Consider the following 18713-nt stretch of genomic DNA (forward strand, 5'->3'; position numbering starts at 1 on the left):
CCAAATATTCAGCAATTTAGTCTTATTTCTGCTTATCTTTAGAAATAACTAATGCACAGAAATGTAAACTCTGTGAATAAAGATTTTGGTCTGTTTGTTCACTGCCATATCACATTGCCTAGAATAATGCCTAGCTTACTTACAACAGACTAGTATATTTTTTAATGAATAAATGTCAAGTTAATGGGATCGATTATTATGGACAGAAATTCCTTATTTATTTATTTATTTATTTATTTATTTATTTATTTATGTTTGGTATTGGTAGTTGAGCCCAGGGGCATTCTACTTCCAAGCTATGCCCCCATCTTTTTTATTTTTTACTTTGAAACAGAGCATCCCTAAATTGCTAAGTGTCCAAGTGGCTAAGGCTGTCATTTTGCAATCCTCCTGTCTGAGCCTTCCAACTACTGGGATTACAGGTGTATGCCACCATTTCTGCCTTCCTAATTTATTTAAAATGGGGATGTTATATAACCAAATCACTTTTTAGATGTAGTTACTTTAACACAACCTGGGTGATTTTGTTGTTATATATATAAAATGTAATGAAATAAAAATTATGAAAATCACTTATGGTACAGTTTTTCAAATAAAAGTGCCCATATGTTGTTTAATTACAGGAAGCGGTATGGTTCCTTTCCAATATAACTGCAGGAAACCAGCAACAAGTTCAAGCAGTAATAGATGCTGGATTAATTCCTATGATTATTCATCAGCTTGCTAAGGTCAGTCATATTATGATTTCACCATGTCACTTAATCTGTGATAACCAAGACTTTTTGAATAAAGAATTCATTGTATGATTTCTCCTTTCACCTTCAGGGGGACTTTGGAACACAAAAAGAAGCTGCTTGGGCAATTAGCAACTTAACGATAAGTGGCAGAAAAGATCAGGTAAATTTGAAAACATTTTAACTGTCACAATTGTTAATATTGGAAAGTACACTACTTCTTAGATTTAGAAGTTGCTTATTGTCTTAAATCTCCATGCTGTTGTTTTTGGGGAAATATAATTACAAAAATAAAAATACTTCTTTTTTTGTTGTCTAGGTTGAGTACCTTGTACAGCAGAATGTAATACCACCATTTTGTAATTTACTGTCAGTAAAAGATTCTCAAGTGGTTCAGGTGGTTCTAGATGGTCTGAAGAACATTCTGATAATGGCTGGGGATGAAGCAAGCACAATAGCTGAAATTATAGAAGAATGTGGAGGTAAGAGGGGATTGAAGAAAGTATTTGAAGAAAAGTAGCTGAGCACTGGAACTCGAAAACATTACTTCCTTTGAAGTAATGTGTTAAAAAGAAGATTCCTAGGGTATATTGTTATCAAATAATCAAAATATGTTGCTCTTCTTCATTTGCTGTGTTAATATTCTAAAAATATTTTCCAGAAAATATTAATTCATACTTTGCTGAAACTGGTTGTAAAACATCACCTTCTAACAGATTGATGTTATTTTTAGGAAATGCTAATACTCTTTGTATAGTTTATTTTCCACTGTTATAATAAAAAAAAACCTGCTGGATATGATGGTGAGCACCTATATTCCTAGTACTTGGGAAGTTGAGACAAGAGGATCACGGGTTTGAGGCCAGCCTCAGCAATTTAGTGAGACCCTTAGCAACTTTGAAACTTAGTTTCAAAATAAAAATTAAAAGGTCTGGGGTGTAGATCAGATGTAAAATGCCCTTGGGTTCAACCTCCTCCCTCCCCCCAAAAAATCTTGAGGCTTAGATACTCATAAAGATAAAAACTTTATTTAGCTCCTGGTTTTGGAAGTTAAAAGACCTTTAAGACAAGTGATCTCATTCATTTGGCGTGTGGTAAAGGCTCGATGGCAAGTGTCATCATGGTGGAACACCAGTACAAGAGATCATGTGGTGAGTTAGGAAGCCAGAAATGGATTCAAGGTCTTTTATAACAAGTCAATCTCCCTGGAACTGACAAAGGTCCCATAAGAGCTATGTTAATTCCTTCTGAGGGCCATGCCTCAGTGACCTAACCACTTCCCAATAGAACAACCTCTGAAAGGCTTCATCAACTCCCATTAGCACCACACTGAGGACCAGGCCTCCCAACACATGAACCTTTGGGGACAAACCACATCCAAGCCATGATACTCCTCTTGAAGTTACGATGGGTGAGAGCAAAGCCCAGAACCACTACCATAGATAAAAAGCTTTGTTTAATCTAGCATTTTTCAAACTCCTAGGAAACAAAACACTTTATTTGCTGTTATACTATGTGGTGATTCTGTAGACCCCACTTTAGGAAATGTTATTATTCCATGTTGTTGGAAAAGGTTAATAATGATTTCTTAGTTATTAATATATTTTGTTTCAGTCCTATCAGTTGTATTTGTTCTTGTTATTGCTTATAGAACTACAAGCTGAGGTTATTAGAGAAGTTGCTTTCAAATTTTAATGACAAAGAAATTTGATTTGATATACCATATCTTTTTTTTTTCTGGTAATGACATATGAAGCATATAGTTTAGAATTCTTTTTTGGGGGGGGAGGGTGCTAGGGATTGAACCTAGGGACATTGTACTTTTTTTGTTGTTTGTTTGTTTGCAGTACTGGGGATGGAATCCAGGAATATTCTATTTTCAAACTATACCCCAGCCCTATTTTTTTATTCTTTATTTTGAAACAAGGTCTAAGTAGCCGAGGCTGGCCATGAACCTGCAAACCTCCTGTCTCAGCCTCTTAAATACTGGGATTACAGACATATTCCACTATACTAGCCTGGGATATTGTACTTCTGAGCTACACCCAAGCTTTTTTCTCTTTTTTTTTTTTTTTTTTTTTTTTGGTACTGGGGATAGAACCCAGGGGCAGAGTTCCATCCCCAGCACTGCAAAATACATAAATAAATAAAAGTACGTGTTGAATATGTACACAACTGTCCAAAACTTAGATGACCATAATGTGTGTGTGTTGCTGGGGGATTTAAACCCAGAGGATTGTCTATCTCTGAGTTACACCCCTAGCCCTATTTTTACTTATTTATTTTTGAAACAGGGTCTTCCTATGTTGCTGAGGCTGTCCTTGAACCTGCGATCCTCCATCTAAGCTTCCCAAGTACTGGGATTACAGACATGTGCCACCATATCTGAGTTTACTTTTTAAGAGAAAATGAATGCAATAGCATCATAGATTACTCAGACTGGCAGGTTGGTTTTTTTTTTTTGGTGGTACTGGGGATGGAACCCAGGGGCATTCTACCTCTGAGCTACAGCCCCAGCCCTATTTTTTTTATTCTTTATTTTGAAACAGGGTCTCACTGAGTTGCAAAGGGCCTCACTAGCTAGTAGCTGTGGCTGTCTGCCAACCTAGATCCTCCTGTCTCAGCCTCCCAAATACCTATTCTTTTTTTTTTTTCTTGGTGGTACTGGAGTTCCTGGAAGCCCTTGTACCTCCGGGCTACACTCCCAGACCTATTTTTACATTTTTTACATGTTTTTATTTGGAAACAGGGTCTCCTAAGCCAGCACGCGCGGCTGGCTTCGAACCTGCCTGATCCTCCTGTCTCTGCCTCCCAAGCGCAGGGATTACAAGTGTGCGCCACCACGCCCAGTTTACCTATTCTTTTTTTTAAGGAAAGTTTTTCAGAATAAAAGTTTTATCCTGTATTTGTATTAATAATTATGAAATTACTAAAACTTATTTTCCTAGTTATATAAAATAATAACATTCACAAAGCAAAGAGAAAGAAAAATACTATGAGACAGTATGATTACATTAAAATGGTCTGGGGAACAATACAGATCTAATACTGTCATTGACTTGCCACATAAATTTAAATAAATCCCTTTTCATCTCTGTGCCACACAATTCCTCATCTGTCAAATGGAGTGTTTAGGTGTTTTTTTAGACTGCCTACCTCAGGGACCAAAAGGCTTCTAAGGAGTAATAAATTAGTGGGGTGCTGATCAGGGTTTTTTTTGTTGTTGTTGTTTTGTTTTTGCGGTACTGGGGATGGAACTAAGGGGCATTCTACCTCAGAGTTACACCCCCAGCCCTGTTTTTAATTCTTTAGTTTGAAACAGGGTCTCACCAGGTTGCAAAGGGCCTCACTAAATAGCTAAGGCTGTCTGCAAACTGCAATCCTCCTGTCTCAGCCTCCCAAATGCTGGGATTACAAGCGTGAGCCACCACACCCAGCTCTGTTTTTTGTTTTTTGCGTTACTGGGGATTGAACCCAGGGGCATTCTACCTCCAAGCTGTACCCCCAGCCCTATTTTTTATTCTTTATTTTGAAACAAGGTCTCACTAAGTTGTGGAGGGCCTCATTAAGTAGCTGAGGCTGACCAAGAACCTGTGATCCTTCTGTCTCAGCTTCCCAAGTACCGGGATTACAAGTGTGTGCCTCATTGGGTGGTATTTTCCCATAATTAGAGTGAGCATAGTTTTGGGTGTTTTTGTTTTTGTTTTCGGTACTGGGGATGGAACCCAGGTGCATTCTACCTTCGAGCTACACCCCCAGCCCTATTTATTTATTTATTTATTTATTTATTTATTTGTACCAAGGATGGAACCTAGGGGCATTTGTACCTCTGAGCTACACCCCCAACCCATTATTTAGTCTATTTTTGAAACAGGATCTCAATGAGTTGTGAAGGGCCTTGCTAAGTAGCTAAGGCTGTCCGTGAACCACAGTCCTCTGGTCTCCAGCTTCCAAATGCTGGGATTACAAGCATGAGCCACCACACCTGGCCTCCTAGCCCTACTTTTTATTTCTTCTTTTGAAACAGGATCCCACTAAGTTGCAGAGGGCCTCACTAAGTACCTGAGGCTGTCTATGAACCATGATCCTCTTGCCTCGGCTTCCCAAATGCTGGGGTTACAAGTGTGCAGCACCATGCCCGGTTTAAAAGTAGTTTGGATTAGTATCTCCTTAATTATTTTGATTTTTTTTTTTTTTTAGGTTTGGAGAAAATTGAAGTTTTGCAGCAACATGAAAATGAAGATATATATAAATTAGCATTTGAAATCATAGATCAGTATTTCTCTGGTGATGATGTAAGTATATATTTATTAATATGACTTGTTTGTACTGTTCTGTTAGATATTTTATCAATCATTTCTCTTAATACTCTATCCAAATTTAATTATAACTTCTTTATGCATTTGTAAACTGTTAACTGGGAAGAAATAGTAATTATAGAAATGATATATTTTCTGATAGGTTAAAAAAATCTGCACATATAGAAACTTAAGAAAGGGACAGTATTTAAATGTGTATTCAATTTAAAATTATCAAATTTCTCCCTAAAAGTATTAATGATTTACCCAAATATTTCGGTAATTAAAGTAATTTATACAAGAATTCTTTTTCCTAAGAGGTAAAAAATTATTTCAGATGACACCATATGGAATATCATAACCTAATAAGGTTTTTTTTTTCCCAATTGCTTTTTGCAGATTGATGAAGATCCTAGCCTCATTCCTGAAGCAACGCAAGGTGGTACTTACAATTTTGACCCAACGGCCAACCTTCAAACAAAAGAATTTAATTTTTAAGGTCATTTGAGTGCAGCATCTTTCTCACATTCAACATGAAGCACCACCAGATGGCTACCAAATGATAAGAACAACAGCAACAAAAGGCTCCAAACACACATGCCTCTTCGTTTGATGCTTCTAAAGCAAGCCATGTCTCAGTCACTTTGCAGTTGCCAAAAGTCACTCTCACATGGACTGTAAATGCATATGCATGATTTCCTGAACTGTTTTAGAATTCTTCTTAACAATCTCAACTACCCTATTTTCCCCTGGTCCCTGGTGCCACATGCTGACAACTGCAGTCTCCAGTTTAGAACATCCCATAGTGGTGGCGGGTCAGCTGCCCGTTGGTATTCCTTTGGAAAATGGTGCACTGTGGATCAAGACACTTTGGTATGATGCATATTCACGTTGGAAGACTAAAGAGGTGCAGTCTGATCTGAGCCTCCATCATTGTCCTCCACAAACATATTTTCATATTCTTTATGTGGAAGAATAGATTTTAAAGTACAAGCCAAATGATTTTCATTGGTGGAACTGACACAAAAAAAGTAACTTAAAAACAAGAAACTTGGTTATTGATTAAACAGATAAGTTTTAAAAAACTGTACTTCATCTACCAGTAATTGATGTGTTTATTATCTGCCTCAGAAGCCAGGGTTGGAGGAAGAACTTTAGATACGGATGGTAATGCTTTTCACCATTATACCTAATTTTTGAGAACAGCAAACCCTATTTGCCCACTCACTTCAGCCTGTGTTCCTGCTGTTTTGAAATAATCAAATGCTGTGCATGGTATTTCACCTGAGCTGCAACCTGTTAAGGACTTGAACTTCTGTTTAAGTTGAAAGCAAGAGTCCCTGACTACAAAGGAAACAAAGAAAAAAAGAAAAGAAAAGAAAACGACAAAGGTCTAAAGTACTCATTGGTGATGTTTTAAAAAACAAATCTTGCTTTCAGCTTTCAGGAGTTAATATTTTTTGTTTTAATTTGATAATTGGATATGGTTGATTTATATTGGGTTTAAACTGTGGAGCTTTCATGTTTACTGTAATTTAGTCTTAAAACATTTTTTACTTAGTAACCAGTGCTTTTGATAATGTGGTTGGCAACAAACCAGCAACTCTTTAGAAGTGTTACAAGGCTTCACTCTTGGAGTATTGGGAAGATTTACTCAGATCCCACTCTCAAAGCATCTGCCCACAGTAAGGGTTTCAAACAGGGATCTGTGCGGAGGAATACTCTGCAGTTCTTTAACACAGCCTGATTTGCAGTGAGCTGTAAGTAGTTCTGCACAATCAGGCAGTACTCTGTAAAGTCATTGCTTTTGGTATATTGTCTGACCCAGTTATTAATGAACAAATATGAATTTGAAAACCTTTTAAACTAAATAATTTGTGGTGTCACAGAAATGGTTTTGTTGCTCTTGTTTACTGGGTATAATTTCTCAATGCATTGATGTGAAGGGATAGAATATCTAAGCTAATCTAGTTATCCGATGGGGGATGTATTTACTGTGATGAAGATAAGACAGATGCCATCAGAGCTGGGGTGTTTTCACTGATAAACAATACATAGCAGGTGTGCATTCATTACAAATATATGTATCTGCCAAGGTGGAGCCACTTTAAAGAGTGAGTTTTGTCTTGTATCCAAAATGGATACAAGCGTATGTTTAAACTGCAAGATTTTTACTTGCTAGAGAATCTGTTTTAATATAGTGGTTTGGCCTCTGATTATTTATAGGTTTTATAAATTTTAGAATCAATTTCTCTTTAAGGTGGCTCAGATTTTTCAACTCTTGTGCACATAAAATTGAGTTGAAGTTCATTGTGCCTTTTTTTCTTTACCCAATTTTTGAGTTAAAGCTTCATATGGTAACTGCATCCTGTTCAGACACTATTGTCTAAATTTTTCAAACTGTGTGGTGTTCACTAAAAGTGGAATAACAAAGTCAAAGCAAATTAAGGTCACAAATTTCAGTGAAACCCTTAAAATTCCAAATCTTCTTGATATTGTGAATTGTCCCCCTTCCAGTTTAGTTTCTTCCAGATTCTCCATACTTAACTGACAGTTACCTTTTAAGTTTTGCACACATTAAGATTAAAATTGGGCCTCTACTATGATTCCTATTTCCTCTTGTGTTTTAAGTGCAAACTAACATTTAAGTGAACATTAGCATCAAGTAGTGCAGACATATGTATGCATTTGCTTGATTCAGTTTGTTGTGACCTTACCAGTTTTGAATTGGAATTGCACCATTTCTTAGATAAAGAAAAAACTAAGTTTATTGCTGCACTTTTAAGTTTTCAAAACAGTGTTTAAAAATTGCATTGTTTTTATTTTTTTTAAACTCAGTTAAAATAGACTAAAACGTTCTTTCAAAAGAGGCATCTAAATGTGTTCCTAATTTTGTATATGGGCTTAGGTTTTGTAACCAATAAAAAAAAGCTGCTATCAAATATGATAAAACATTGAAAGACTTATTTTTGAAAATAACTAAATTGCTTAGCTTTGTAGCTTTGTTTAATGTATGGTTAAGTTTGAATTTGGGATTTTTCAAATAACAGTGAGATGACTCATGAATTACTTTCATTGTACTTTGCTATCTCCTTCCCACTATAACAAATGAGGATAGCCAATCACTATGCTAGAGAATATTTCGTGGCAAATAAGAAGTATCAACATCTATATTTATTTTTATTCTGCCCTAACAAAGTAACACAAACCAGGTGACTTCAAATAGTAGAAATGATTGCCATACAGTTCTGGAATCCAGAAGTCTAAAACTAAGTTGACAGCTGGACTGCTGACCTCTGCCTCGCTTCGGTGGTGGCTGGAGCCTTGGTGTTTCTTGGCTTAAAGTGGCATCACTGTATTCTCCACCTCTGGCATTACATAGCCCTCTCTTTATGTATCTCAGATTTAAACACTAACTTAGGAAAACACTATTTATTTCAGAAGGTGGTATGATTAAGACTTTCATAAAACAAGCAAATCAAACTTTAAGACCTGCCTAACGCTTGAAACTTGTAACATAGAAGATAGTAATTGAAGTAAATATGAAAGTTATACCCTGTTAGATAAGAGGTTGTGGCTCTAAATGAAATCTTGGATTAATTTTTAAAAGTAGCCCTACTTTTGAGTATAGAAATATTTTTACTTTTGTATAATGCCACTTCAAATTATTTTTAAGAGAAGTCAGTGTATAAGTAAATAAATGTGATAGTACTTATAATCTTGCCATTATTTCCTTCAGAAGGGCCATCCTTTATCAGGGGATTCAGTATATAATTATTGCAGGTAAACAAGAGTCACTGACATTATCAGTTGTCTTACCAGGATGGTTAAATTTTTTAGCCCTTACTAGAGGGAGTTTTATTAAACCTATTTGAGTAATAGAAGTATAATTTCAATACCTTAAGCTGGGAATCTTGGCTATAGGACCAAAAAAGTTATCTGTGGCTGGATGTGTTAGGATACACCTGGCATCTCAGTACTTAGGAGACTGAGAGGTTTGCCGCCAGCTTCAGCAATTTAGGCCCTCTGCAACTTAGTGAAACCTTGTTTCAAAATAAATTAGGGCTAGGGGTGTGGCTCAGAAGTAGAATGCCCCTGATTTCCCATCTCCACTACCACACACAAAATCTGTGTACCCACCGTTCTGTCCAAACTTGAACTCTTCATATAAATGCTGCACTTGATAGTTGTAACAGTAATAGAATGATTCTCAGGGAACACCATATGTCTATATCTGTTCTATAGATAAATATCTAATCAGAGAAAGTATTTGGCTAGAGATATAGCTCAGAGTTCAATCCACAGCACTACAAAATATATATAGAGAGAAATTATTTATGAACCCGGTGTGGTGGCTCACGCTTGTAATCCCAATATCTGGGAGGCTGAGACAGGAGGATCACAAGTTCTCGGACAGCCTCAGCTACTTAGGCCCTCCATAATTTAGTGAGACCTTGTTTCAAAAGAAAAGAATAAAAAATAGGGCTGGGGGGGTGTAGTTTGGAGTTAGAATGCCACTGGTTCAATCTCCAGTTCTAGAAAAAAAAAGTTAAGAAAGGATGTGGGAGCACAACCTGTGCCCACTGTTTATTTGCCTGAGAACTCCCTCAGCTAACTTTGGCTCATAACAGGCTTTCTCAATCCTGCATTATTGACACTTTAGATAATTATTTGTGTGGGGGTTGCCCTGTACCCTGCAGGATCAGTGGTGTCCCTGGGCCCTACTCCCCCACCCCCAAGTTAAGACAACCAAAAACCTCTAGATACTGCCAGATGTCCCCATGGGGGCCAGAACCTCCCTAGTGGTGAACTTAACTAAATCCCGGTAGAAAGCTGCTCAGATGTGGAAGCCCAAATCATGCTTTTTGTTGTATAAATAATCGGAAGAATTTCCTCAGATACATCAGATTAAAAAAGAGATAGAAATGTACCTTTTCAGCCGGCTTGTAATCCCAGCACTTGGGAGGCTTAGACCGGAGGATCGCACAAGTTCGAAGCCAGTCTCAGCTACTTAGTGAGTTCCTGTTTGCAAATAAAGTATAAAATAAGTCTGGGAGTGTATCCCAGAGGTAGCAAAGCCCCTAGGTTCCACCCTCAGTACCACCAAAAAAAGAAAGAAATGTGCCTTTTCTTCATACCAAGCTTTAGGGAAAATTAGGAACAGCCTATTGTGGTTTGGATCTCAAGGGACCCCAGGGCTGCAAGGGGAAGGCTTGGTCCCCAGTGCGGCAGTGTTCAGAGGCGGGGCTTTGGGGAGCCATGGATCATCCGAGCTCTGGCCTCACTGGTGCACTGATAGAGAGCTGATGGACTGCTTGGAAAGTGGTGAGAACCATGAACAGAGCAAATGAGGCATGGTTGGAGGGAGAATTCTTGGTCACTGGGGTGTGCTCTCGGGGTCTGTATCTTGTCCCTGATGAGCACACACTTTCTGCTTCCCAGCTGCCATGAACTGAGCAGCTTTCCTCTGCCATGCCACCGCCATGATGTCTGCCTCTCCTTGGGCCCAAAGTGTAGAGCCTGCCAACCATGAACTGGTGAAACCAGGAACCAAAATAAACTTTTCCTCCTCTAAGTTGTTTTTCTCGGATATTTGTCTCAGCCACAAAATAACCTATGCCCTAACCTCATTTCCCAGATCACCCGTCAGTGCGAGCTGTGGGGGTACTGTACCCATGTAACGTGCAGACTAGAAAGGGGTTTTGAATACGGAGTATTAGTCACCTTACATTTGTCCTGTGGCTAAAAAGCAGGGTAGTGGGAAATAGTCAAATGTGTGCATTGCCCAGATCTTAGCACTGACCTGTAGCAATGTTTTTCAGACACTTTTAGTTTTAAGTTCAATGGAGAAATCTGGGGTTGGACTAGAATATACTAGCACAGTTTAAAAGATATTTCTTAGTACATTGTGAGAAATTGTCCCTTTCAGAATTTTGTTAAATTAAAAGCAAGGAAGTGGGCTGGGAGTATAGCTCAGAGGCAGAGCACTTGTCCACCTCTGAGCTTTTGAGGCAATCCCTGGAAGGGGAGGGAGCAGGGTATGGCTGAGCTATTGCTATAAGGGGAGTGTTCCCTATAGGGAATTTCTTCTACAGTGTCCCCTTCCCTACCCTAGTAAATTGCCATCCAACTTCTTGATTAATTCTCTTCTCAAATTGTGGTACCCCAAGATACATGGGGCCTAATGCCAGTTAATGTGTGAAGCCATAGATAAGCAAGGAATAGCTTGGGACAGCAGTAAAACACTTTTGTGGTAGGACAATCCTAAAAGAGGGTAAAATATATATAATGGGTGTGTGTGTGTGTGTGTGTGTGTGTGTGTGTGTGTGTGTGTGTTTGCAGTACTGGGGATGGAACCCAGGGTACATTCTACCTCCAAGCTACACCCCTAGCCCTATTGTTTATTCTTTATTTTGAAACAGGGTCTCACTGAGTTGCAAAGGACCTAAGTAGTGGCTGAGGCTGTCTACAAACCGTGATCCTCCCATCTCAGCCTCCCAAATGTTGCAATTACAATCGTGTGCCACCACACCCAGCTTCCCTTTTTTCTTTTTTTTTTTCTTTTTTGGTGGTGCTGGGGTTCCTGGAAGCCCTTCTACAACCATGCTACACTCCCATACCTATTTTATTTTTAGAAATAGGGTCTCATAAGCCAGCACAGCTGGCTTCGAACCTGCACGATCCTCCTGTCTCTGCCTCCCAAGCGCAGGGATTACAAGCGTGCGCCACCACGCCCGACTTGGCTTCACATTTTTTAATGCTTAAAGACAAAATTGAATTTTTGAGGGAGGCTGTTTTATAGAACAGAACTCAGAAAAGTTTGCAAAGTAGATGAGGTACTCACACCAAGAAACCTTGTTCTACTTTGTTGGCTAGCTTTATTTGCTATAAATTTCTCTCCTAGCCAGATGTGATGGCATACACCTATAATCCCAGTACTTTGTAGGCTGAGACAGGAAGATTGCAAGTTTGAGGACACCCTCAGCAATTTAACAAGGCCCTTCACAACTTATACATTGTTTCAAAAAAAAATTCCTTTAATCCTGAACAAAAGTCACTTTTTTTCCCCCAATACTGGGGATTGAACCCAGGGCCATTTCCCTGAGCTACACCCCCAGCTCTATTTTTTATTTTGAAACAGGGTCTCACTAAGTCTTGGGAGGTCCTCACTAAGTAGCTGAGGCTGACTACAAACCTGCAATCCTCCTGTCTGTCTCAGCCACCCAAGTACTGAGATTACAAGTATGTGCCATCATGCCCAGCGAAGTCACTTCTTAATGTTCATCATTATGAATGAACTGTGTTTGGGACCAGAATTTTGTTACTTCTAGAGTGCAGAAGAGACAGGTTTATCATCTCCCTGGCTCAGCCGGGACACCTCATACACTTTCTTCTTCTTGCTTATAATGTTGTTTCCAGGCCTGGTTCTTGTCAGCATATGTACTGAGTATGGTGTGATTTGTTTCTGGGTACCATAGGATGGGACTATTCCATTATCTGGACCCTTCTAATATAGGAGAGAACACAGGAGTTACTTTACCAGATTCAGCATCAAAATTCAATTTGCAATCAACCCTTTTTGCCCCAGTTTATAGGTATCTACCCTTTTTAAGCCTAAAATAAGAACTCATGAATTGCATACTGTTTAATTCAGCCCAGTTTTACTTTGCTTATACTAAGACCATATTCTACTATCTTCAGTGTCTTTAGTCTTTTATGAGTAGGACTTTTGATTAAGCTTTTAGAAACATTCAAATGTTTATTGAGCACCCTATCCCGTGCCAAGTACCATGCTAGGACACAGGACACTTTAAAATATCACAAGAGCCAGGAGTAGTGTCACACACCTGTAACCATAATATTTGGGAGGCTGAGACAGGAGGATTGCAGGCTCAAGGCTAATGGGGAGAACTTAGACCCTGCTTCAAAATAAAAAAGGTGGTAGGTGCCAGGCGTGGTGGCACACGCTTGTAATCCCCGTGCTTGGGAGGCAGAGACAGGAGGATCGCGCAGGTTCAAAGCCAGCCGCGCGCGCTGGCTTAGGAGACCCTGTTTCCAAATAAAAAATATAAAAATAGGTCTGGGAGTGTAGCCCAGAGATAGAAGGGCTTCCAGGAACCCCAGTACCTCCAAAAAAATAAAAAAGGTGGTAGGTGTAGTTCAGAGGTAGAATGCCCCCAAGTTCAATCCCCAGCACCTTAAAAATCATAGGAAAAGCAAAAAGTTGTGATAGTTAAGGGAAAGAAGGTACAGTGATACTAAAGGAATGCTAGCGGGAATTGACCAAGTCAGGAAGATGATGATCAGGCAGATGGCAAACCCTAAGTGCCAACCACCAGTAAGAGTGGTTTTCCAGTGCCCATTTAGTCCTCCCAGCAACTCAGGAAAGGGGTTCTGTTATCAGAGAGAAGTTAAATTTTTCCAAATTACACAATTTGCTGTAAACACACTTGTACTGAAAACAGGAGTTAATAGGTAGACTGGCTGGGAAGCTTTCTGGCAGTGGGAAGAGTATGTACAAAGGCCATGGGGGTAGTGCCATGGGAAGGCCAGGGAATGAAAGCAGTACTGTGGACCAAAGACGGGGGGAGCAAAGGAGCAGTGCGAGCTGAGCTCAGGAGATAGCCGGGCCAGCCCCACACCTGGCATCTTTAGAGCAATGGGAAGTGATTAAACGAGGGATAATAGGATATGTTTAATAAAGTAATAAGGATGAAATGTCCTTGGGGTTCAGTACATAGAGGTCAGTGAAACACCAAGGATGGTGTGCAGCTTGGTCCATGAGGTGCGTAGATCAAGAGTGGAATTGGTGACACCTTAGATTCAGGGTTTGGGGAGAAGGAAGTATCACGAATGATTTCTGAGTCAGGCGTGGTGGCACACACCTGTAATCCCAGTACTTGGGAGCCTGAGACAGGAGGATCACAGATTTGTGGCCAACCTCAGCAATGTGGCAAGACTCTCCCCAGCCTACCAAGACCCTGTTTCAAAATTTAAAAAAAAAAAAAAAATTAGGGCTGAGGGTGTAGCTCAGAGGTAGCACGCCTCTGGGTTCAGCCTCTAGTACACATATATATATTTCTAGGCTGCTAGATATAGCAACTGAGTGATGGAAGCCACTGAGATGAGGGAAGAGGGTCGGACTCGGAGGTGGAAGGGATGAGCTCAGTTGGGCTGCACTGAGTTGAGATGGCCAGGTGACCAGCAGGCAGCTAGAAACACGAGTTTAGAGGAAAGGCCTGGGCTGCAGATCTGTGCCCTCTGCCTGTGCGGAATGCTATTAAAGCAGGGGTGAGGATACCACTGCCTGGGCCCAGTATTTGGAGTGAAAACAGGGCTTTAGATAATGTCAAGGAGTTCCCAGGCCCAATGGGCACTGTTGGAAAGGATGAGCTTGCAAGAGAAAAGCGGGAATGGCCAGAGACGCAAGAGGACAATCCTCGAGTCTTCTCAGGAAGCCATAGGAAAAGAGATGTCAGTGCCGGGTCGTGCTGCTAAACAGTCAAGCAAGGGAAGGACGTGAACTGTCCCTTGGGTTTAGTGATATGAAGGTCACTGTCACTTTAGTGCTGTAGCGGTATGGTATGAAAGTAGGCAATAAACAGGACTGCAGATTGCCAGGCACGGTGGTGCATGCTTGTAATCCCAGTACTTGGGAGGCTGAGATAAGAGGATTGCAGGTTCGCAGCCAGCGTCAGCTATACTTAGTGAGACCATTTGCAACTTAGTGAGACCCTGTTTCAAAATTTAAAACAAAAGTACTAAAATAGGGCTGGGCGTGTCTCTCAGAGGTAGAATACCCTTGGGTTTCATCCCCAATATGGACTGCGGGGCAGGGGCAGAAGATGAAGATTGTGAATCTAATCAGTTTTTTTTTTTTTAATCAGCTTTCTATTTTTGCTTGGAAAGGGAGTTGGACAAGGTGGTTGATAAAGGATGATGTGAGAACATTGGTGGGGGAAATGCAGTTGAGAAATACATTGGATATTAAAAAGAGTAATCGCAAATTTCTAAGTTACAGGAGAGAATTCAAAGTAGTAAAGGTGGCAGGATTCACCAAGCGCCTTCAGTCAGTAGCTATTTAACTAGGTAATTTGTATATGCCAAACTCTGTAATAGGAGCCAATAATAAATACAGCAGTAAGCAAGCAAGTCACAACCCTGAGCCTTGTGGAGTTTATATTCTGGTGTCAAGAGACTAGCAATAAATGTGTAAACAAAAGGTAATCTCAGCAGGGAATGGGGTCACATACCTCTAATCCCAGTACTTGGGAGGCTGAGACAGGAGGATCACAGGTTCAAGACTAGCTTCAGCCACTTAGCATGACCTTATTTCAAAATAAAAATAACAATAATAAAATAGGACTGGGGATGTAGCTCAGAGATAGAATGTCCCTGGGTTCACTCTCTAGTTTATTTAAAAAAAAAAAAGTAATCACATTACTTTTTTTCTGCTACATAGAAATGGTGTAGAATTGACAAAAAGGGAACATTTTTAACTTGTGTTGGCAATCATTGTTACGGTGGAGGGAACTATTCCGGTGCTGGAACTGTTCCGGGGACCCTGTGGGCTCCTGAAATTGTCCCAGTTACCGTGAGAGAGAGAGAGAGAGAGAGAGAGAGAGAGAGAGAGAGAGAGAGATGTAGCCGCGGGTTCTTGTTCTGAACTAGGTATAGAAAACTCTAGTCCAAACTCTGCAAGCTTAAGCCACTTTATTATTACAAAGATAGAATATAGATTAAAGCACTATGCTACAGAGAGAGTGATATAGTGGGATGACTTGAAAACAAGTCACCGAAGATTTATGGATACAGAGTATTTTATATCAATAATCTTCTAGCCAGACTAGATCTGCCCGTTTTCCGGGGCAGGTCTTTTAATGTGGAGATTCCTCCCTGTCGACCTCCCCTGTCTCAGGCACAGACCCCACACCTTTTGTCACACTCCAAAATGTGTTAGTTGCTTATCAGGAATTTGGGATCTCTTGGAGGCTCATGGCATTCCCCCACATCCTTGAGGAAGTCCGCTTCTCTTAGAAGTATAAAAAGACCCTCGGCTTTTGGGCTTCTTCTGTTCTCTCGCTAATTACCCTTGGTGCCTGGAAATCTGCAGCCCTTTCCTAGAAGCTCCTGGCTTTTTTCTACCAAAGTTATTTTCAGATATATTTTGAAAATTGAAAATATTTCCCAATACTGGTACATTAAAACATTTTGACGCCTCTTCCCAATACTGGTACAATCATCTTTTACAAATTCTAAATACACTTAACACAAAATCTGCCATCTTAACCATTTAGCCGTGTTATGTATAACAAGGCTGTGCAACCAGTCCCCAGAACTGAAACTCTGTACCTGTTACACAACTCCCCGCTCTCCCTTCCCCGATCCCGGGTAGACAGACATCAGCATGCATCTTGCTTCTACAAATCTGATTACTTCAGACATCTCGCATAAATGGACTCCTGATAATGTTGGGGTGAGTTCTCGGCTCAGGAACTCTAGGTCTGCAGGGTCCTTGCTAACGTGACGGAAAAGAATTTCAGCAGGCGCCAGTTAAAGACATAGACAGGTTTATTGGGGGAAAGGGGAGGAAATACACATTCAAGAGAGAATGCAGGCCCCTCAAGATGAGGAAGGCATATTGGAAAATTCAGGGTTTTCTTCTTCTTTTTTTTTTTTTTTTTTTTTGTGGTACTGGGGGTGGAACCCAGAGGCTTTCTACCTCCGGGCTATACTCCCAGACCTATTTTCTATTTTATTTGGAAACAGGGTCTCACTAAGTTGCTGAGAGCCTCACTAAGTAGCTGAGGCTGGCTTCGAACCTGTGCGATCCTCCTGTCTCAACCTCCCAAGCACAGGGATTACAAGCGTGCGCCACCACGCCTGGCCATTTTTTTTTTTTTTTTTTTTTTTTTTGGTGGTACTGAGAATGGGACCCAGGGGCCTTCTACCTCCGGGCTACACTCCCAGACCTACTTTTTATAGTTTATTTGGAAACAGGGTCTCTTAAACCAGCTGAGGCTGGCTTCGAACCTGCGCGATCCTCCTATCTCAGCCTCCCAAGCACGGGGATTACAAGCGTGGGCCACCATGCCCGGCTCAGGGGTCTCTTCTTATAGGGGACTTTTGTGAGGGGTGGGCTAGAGACGGTATGTGAGGATGAGCTCAGTCCGGTAGTCCCAAGGTGGTTTATGGTGGGTAGGTGGTCTGGTCGGCCTTAGGGTGGATGATCTTGGGTTGATTGGGGTCCTCATTAGTTGATTTACAAATAAGCTATGATATCCTAAATTATAGGTTTTCTCAGAGATAGTGTTAACTCTAGGATCTACAGGTTTTCCCAAGAATTTATGGTAGAGTCAGGCCTGGGAAAGAGAACTGGTTTGTGGACTAGAGGCAGAAGCACTTCAGCTCCAGGCTCTTATATCAAAGTTATATTTTTACTTTTCCTTCCTGTCTGTCTCCTTTCTACCCACTTATTCCTTCTATCCTACATCATAAGACTTATTGCTTCCTTCCCCAATGCTTTTGCTGCTTTTCTGGATTTTTAAGAAATGGAAAGGAAATAACCGCATGGTGTGTGTGTGTGTGTGTGTGTGTGTGTGTGTGTGTGTGTGTGTGTTACTGAGGATTGACCCAGGGGCATCCTGCCTCTGAGCTACACCCCAGCCCTATTTTATTTTTATTTTGAAACAGGGTCTCACTAAGCTGCAGAGGGCCTTACTAAATTGCTAAACTTGCCCTGGAACCCGCAATCCTCCCGTCTTGTCTCAGTCTCCCAAGGACTAGGATTATAGGCATGTGCCACCACACCATGCTCTACAGGGGCTTTTAAAAGATTGCGGATAGCGGGAAACACATTTGCCTGGTGTCTCTCCGGCTAGACTTTCAAGGAAGGACTAATTAGAACCTTTGGCTGGGCGTGGTGGCGCAGGCTTGTAATCCCTGCACTTGGGAGGCAGAGACAGGAGGATCGCGCAGGTTAGAAGCCAGCCGTGCTGGCTTAAGAGACCCTGTTTCCAAATAAAAATATAAAAATAGGTCTGGGAGTGTAGCCCGGAGGTAGAAGGGTTTCCAGGAACCCCAGTACCATGACCAAAAAAAAAAAAAAAGAGCCTTTAGTCAGCTGAGAACCCAAAATTTATCCCCTGCCTCTTGGCAAAATTTCCACCATCTAGACTTCACTTTGTACCTTGAACTTTGTTGAAAATCAAACCGCAGCCTGGCGTGGTAGCGCACGCTTGTAATCCCAGCATTCGGGAGGCTGAGACCTGGAGGATCGCAGTTTGTGGACAGCCTCAGCTACTTAGTGAGGCCCTCTGCAACTCAGTGAGACCCGGTTTCAGAATAAAGAATAAAACAAAGGGTAGGGGGTGTAGCTCGGAGGTCGAATGCCCCTGGGTTCCATCCCCAGACCCGCAAAAAAAAAAAAAAAGTAAAGTAAATGAAAATCAAACCGCATCCAAATGTGTGGCCCTATTATTGGCGCTTTGGGTTTGATCTGGAAACCGGTTTAGTGGGGGCGGTAAAGTTGGTTTGTAGGCGTGATCCTGATTTCAGGAACCTGCAGCGCCGGTAGAGCTCCGCAGGCCCGCGGACAGGGGGCGGAGCATCCCGCGGCCCCGCCCACAGAGACCACGCCCCGCGCCCGGCCCGCGCTGGCCTGCGGGGCGGCGGCGGCGGC

General features: G+C 41.0%; 1 protein-coding gene across 1 annotated transcript in view; it reads left to right on the forward strand.

The window, feature by feature from the left end:
* Positions 1 to 5530, forward strand: part of KPNA3 (karyopherin subunit alpha 3) — a gene marked incomplete at both ends in the record, with an annotated part of 86258 nt that extends 80728 nt beyond the window's left edge. The window contains 5 exons of the mRNA XM_080688977.1: positions 624 to 728; positions 826 to 897; positions 1054 to 1216; positions 4935 to 5029; positions 5432 to 5530. Coding sequence (XP_080545103.1) covers positions 624 to 728; positions 826 to 897; positions 1054 to 1216; positions 4935 to 5029; positions 5432 to 5530 — 534 coding nt within the window. The remainder of the gene's footprint in view (positions 1 to 623; positions 729 to 825; positions 898 to 1053; positions 1217 to 4934; positions 5030 to 5431) is intronic.
* Between the last annotated feature and the right edge of the window lie 13183 nt (positions 5531 to 18713).

This window comes from Muscardinus avellanarius (genome assembly GCF_963383645.1).
Source record: "Muscardinus avellanarius genome assembly, chromosome: 2".
Classification (NCBI taxonomy): Eukaryota; Metazoa; Chordata; class Mammalia; order Rodentia; family Gliridae; genus Muscardinus; species Muscardinus avellanarius.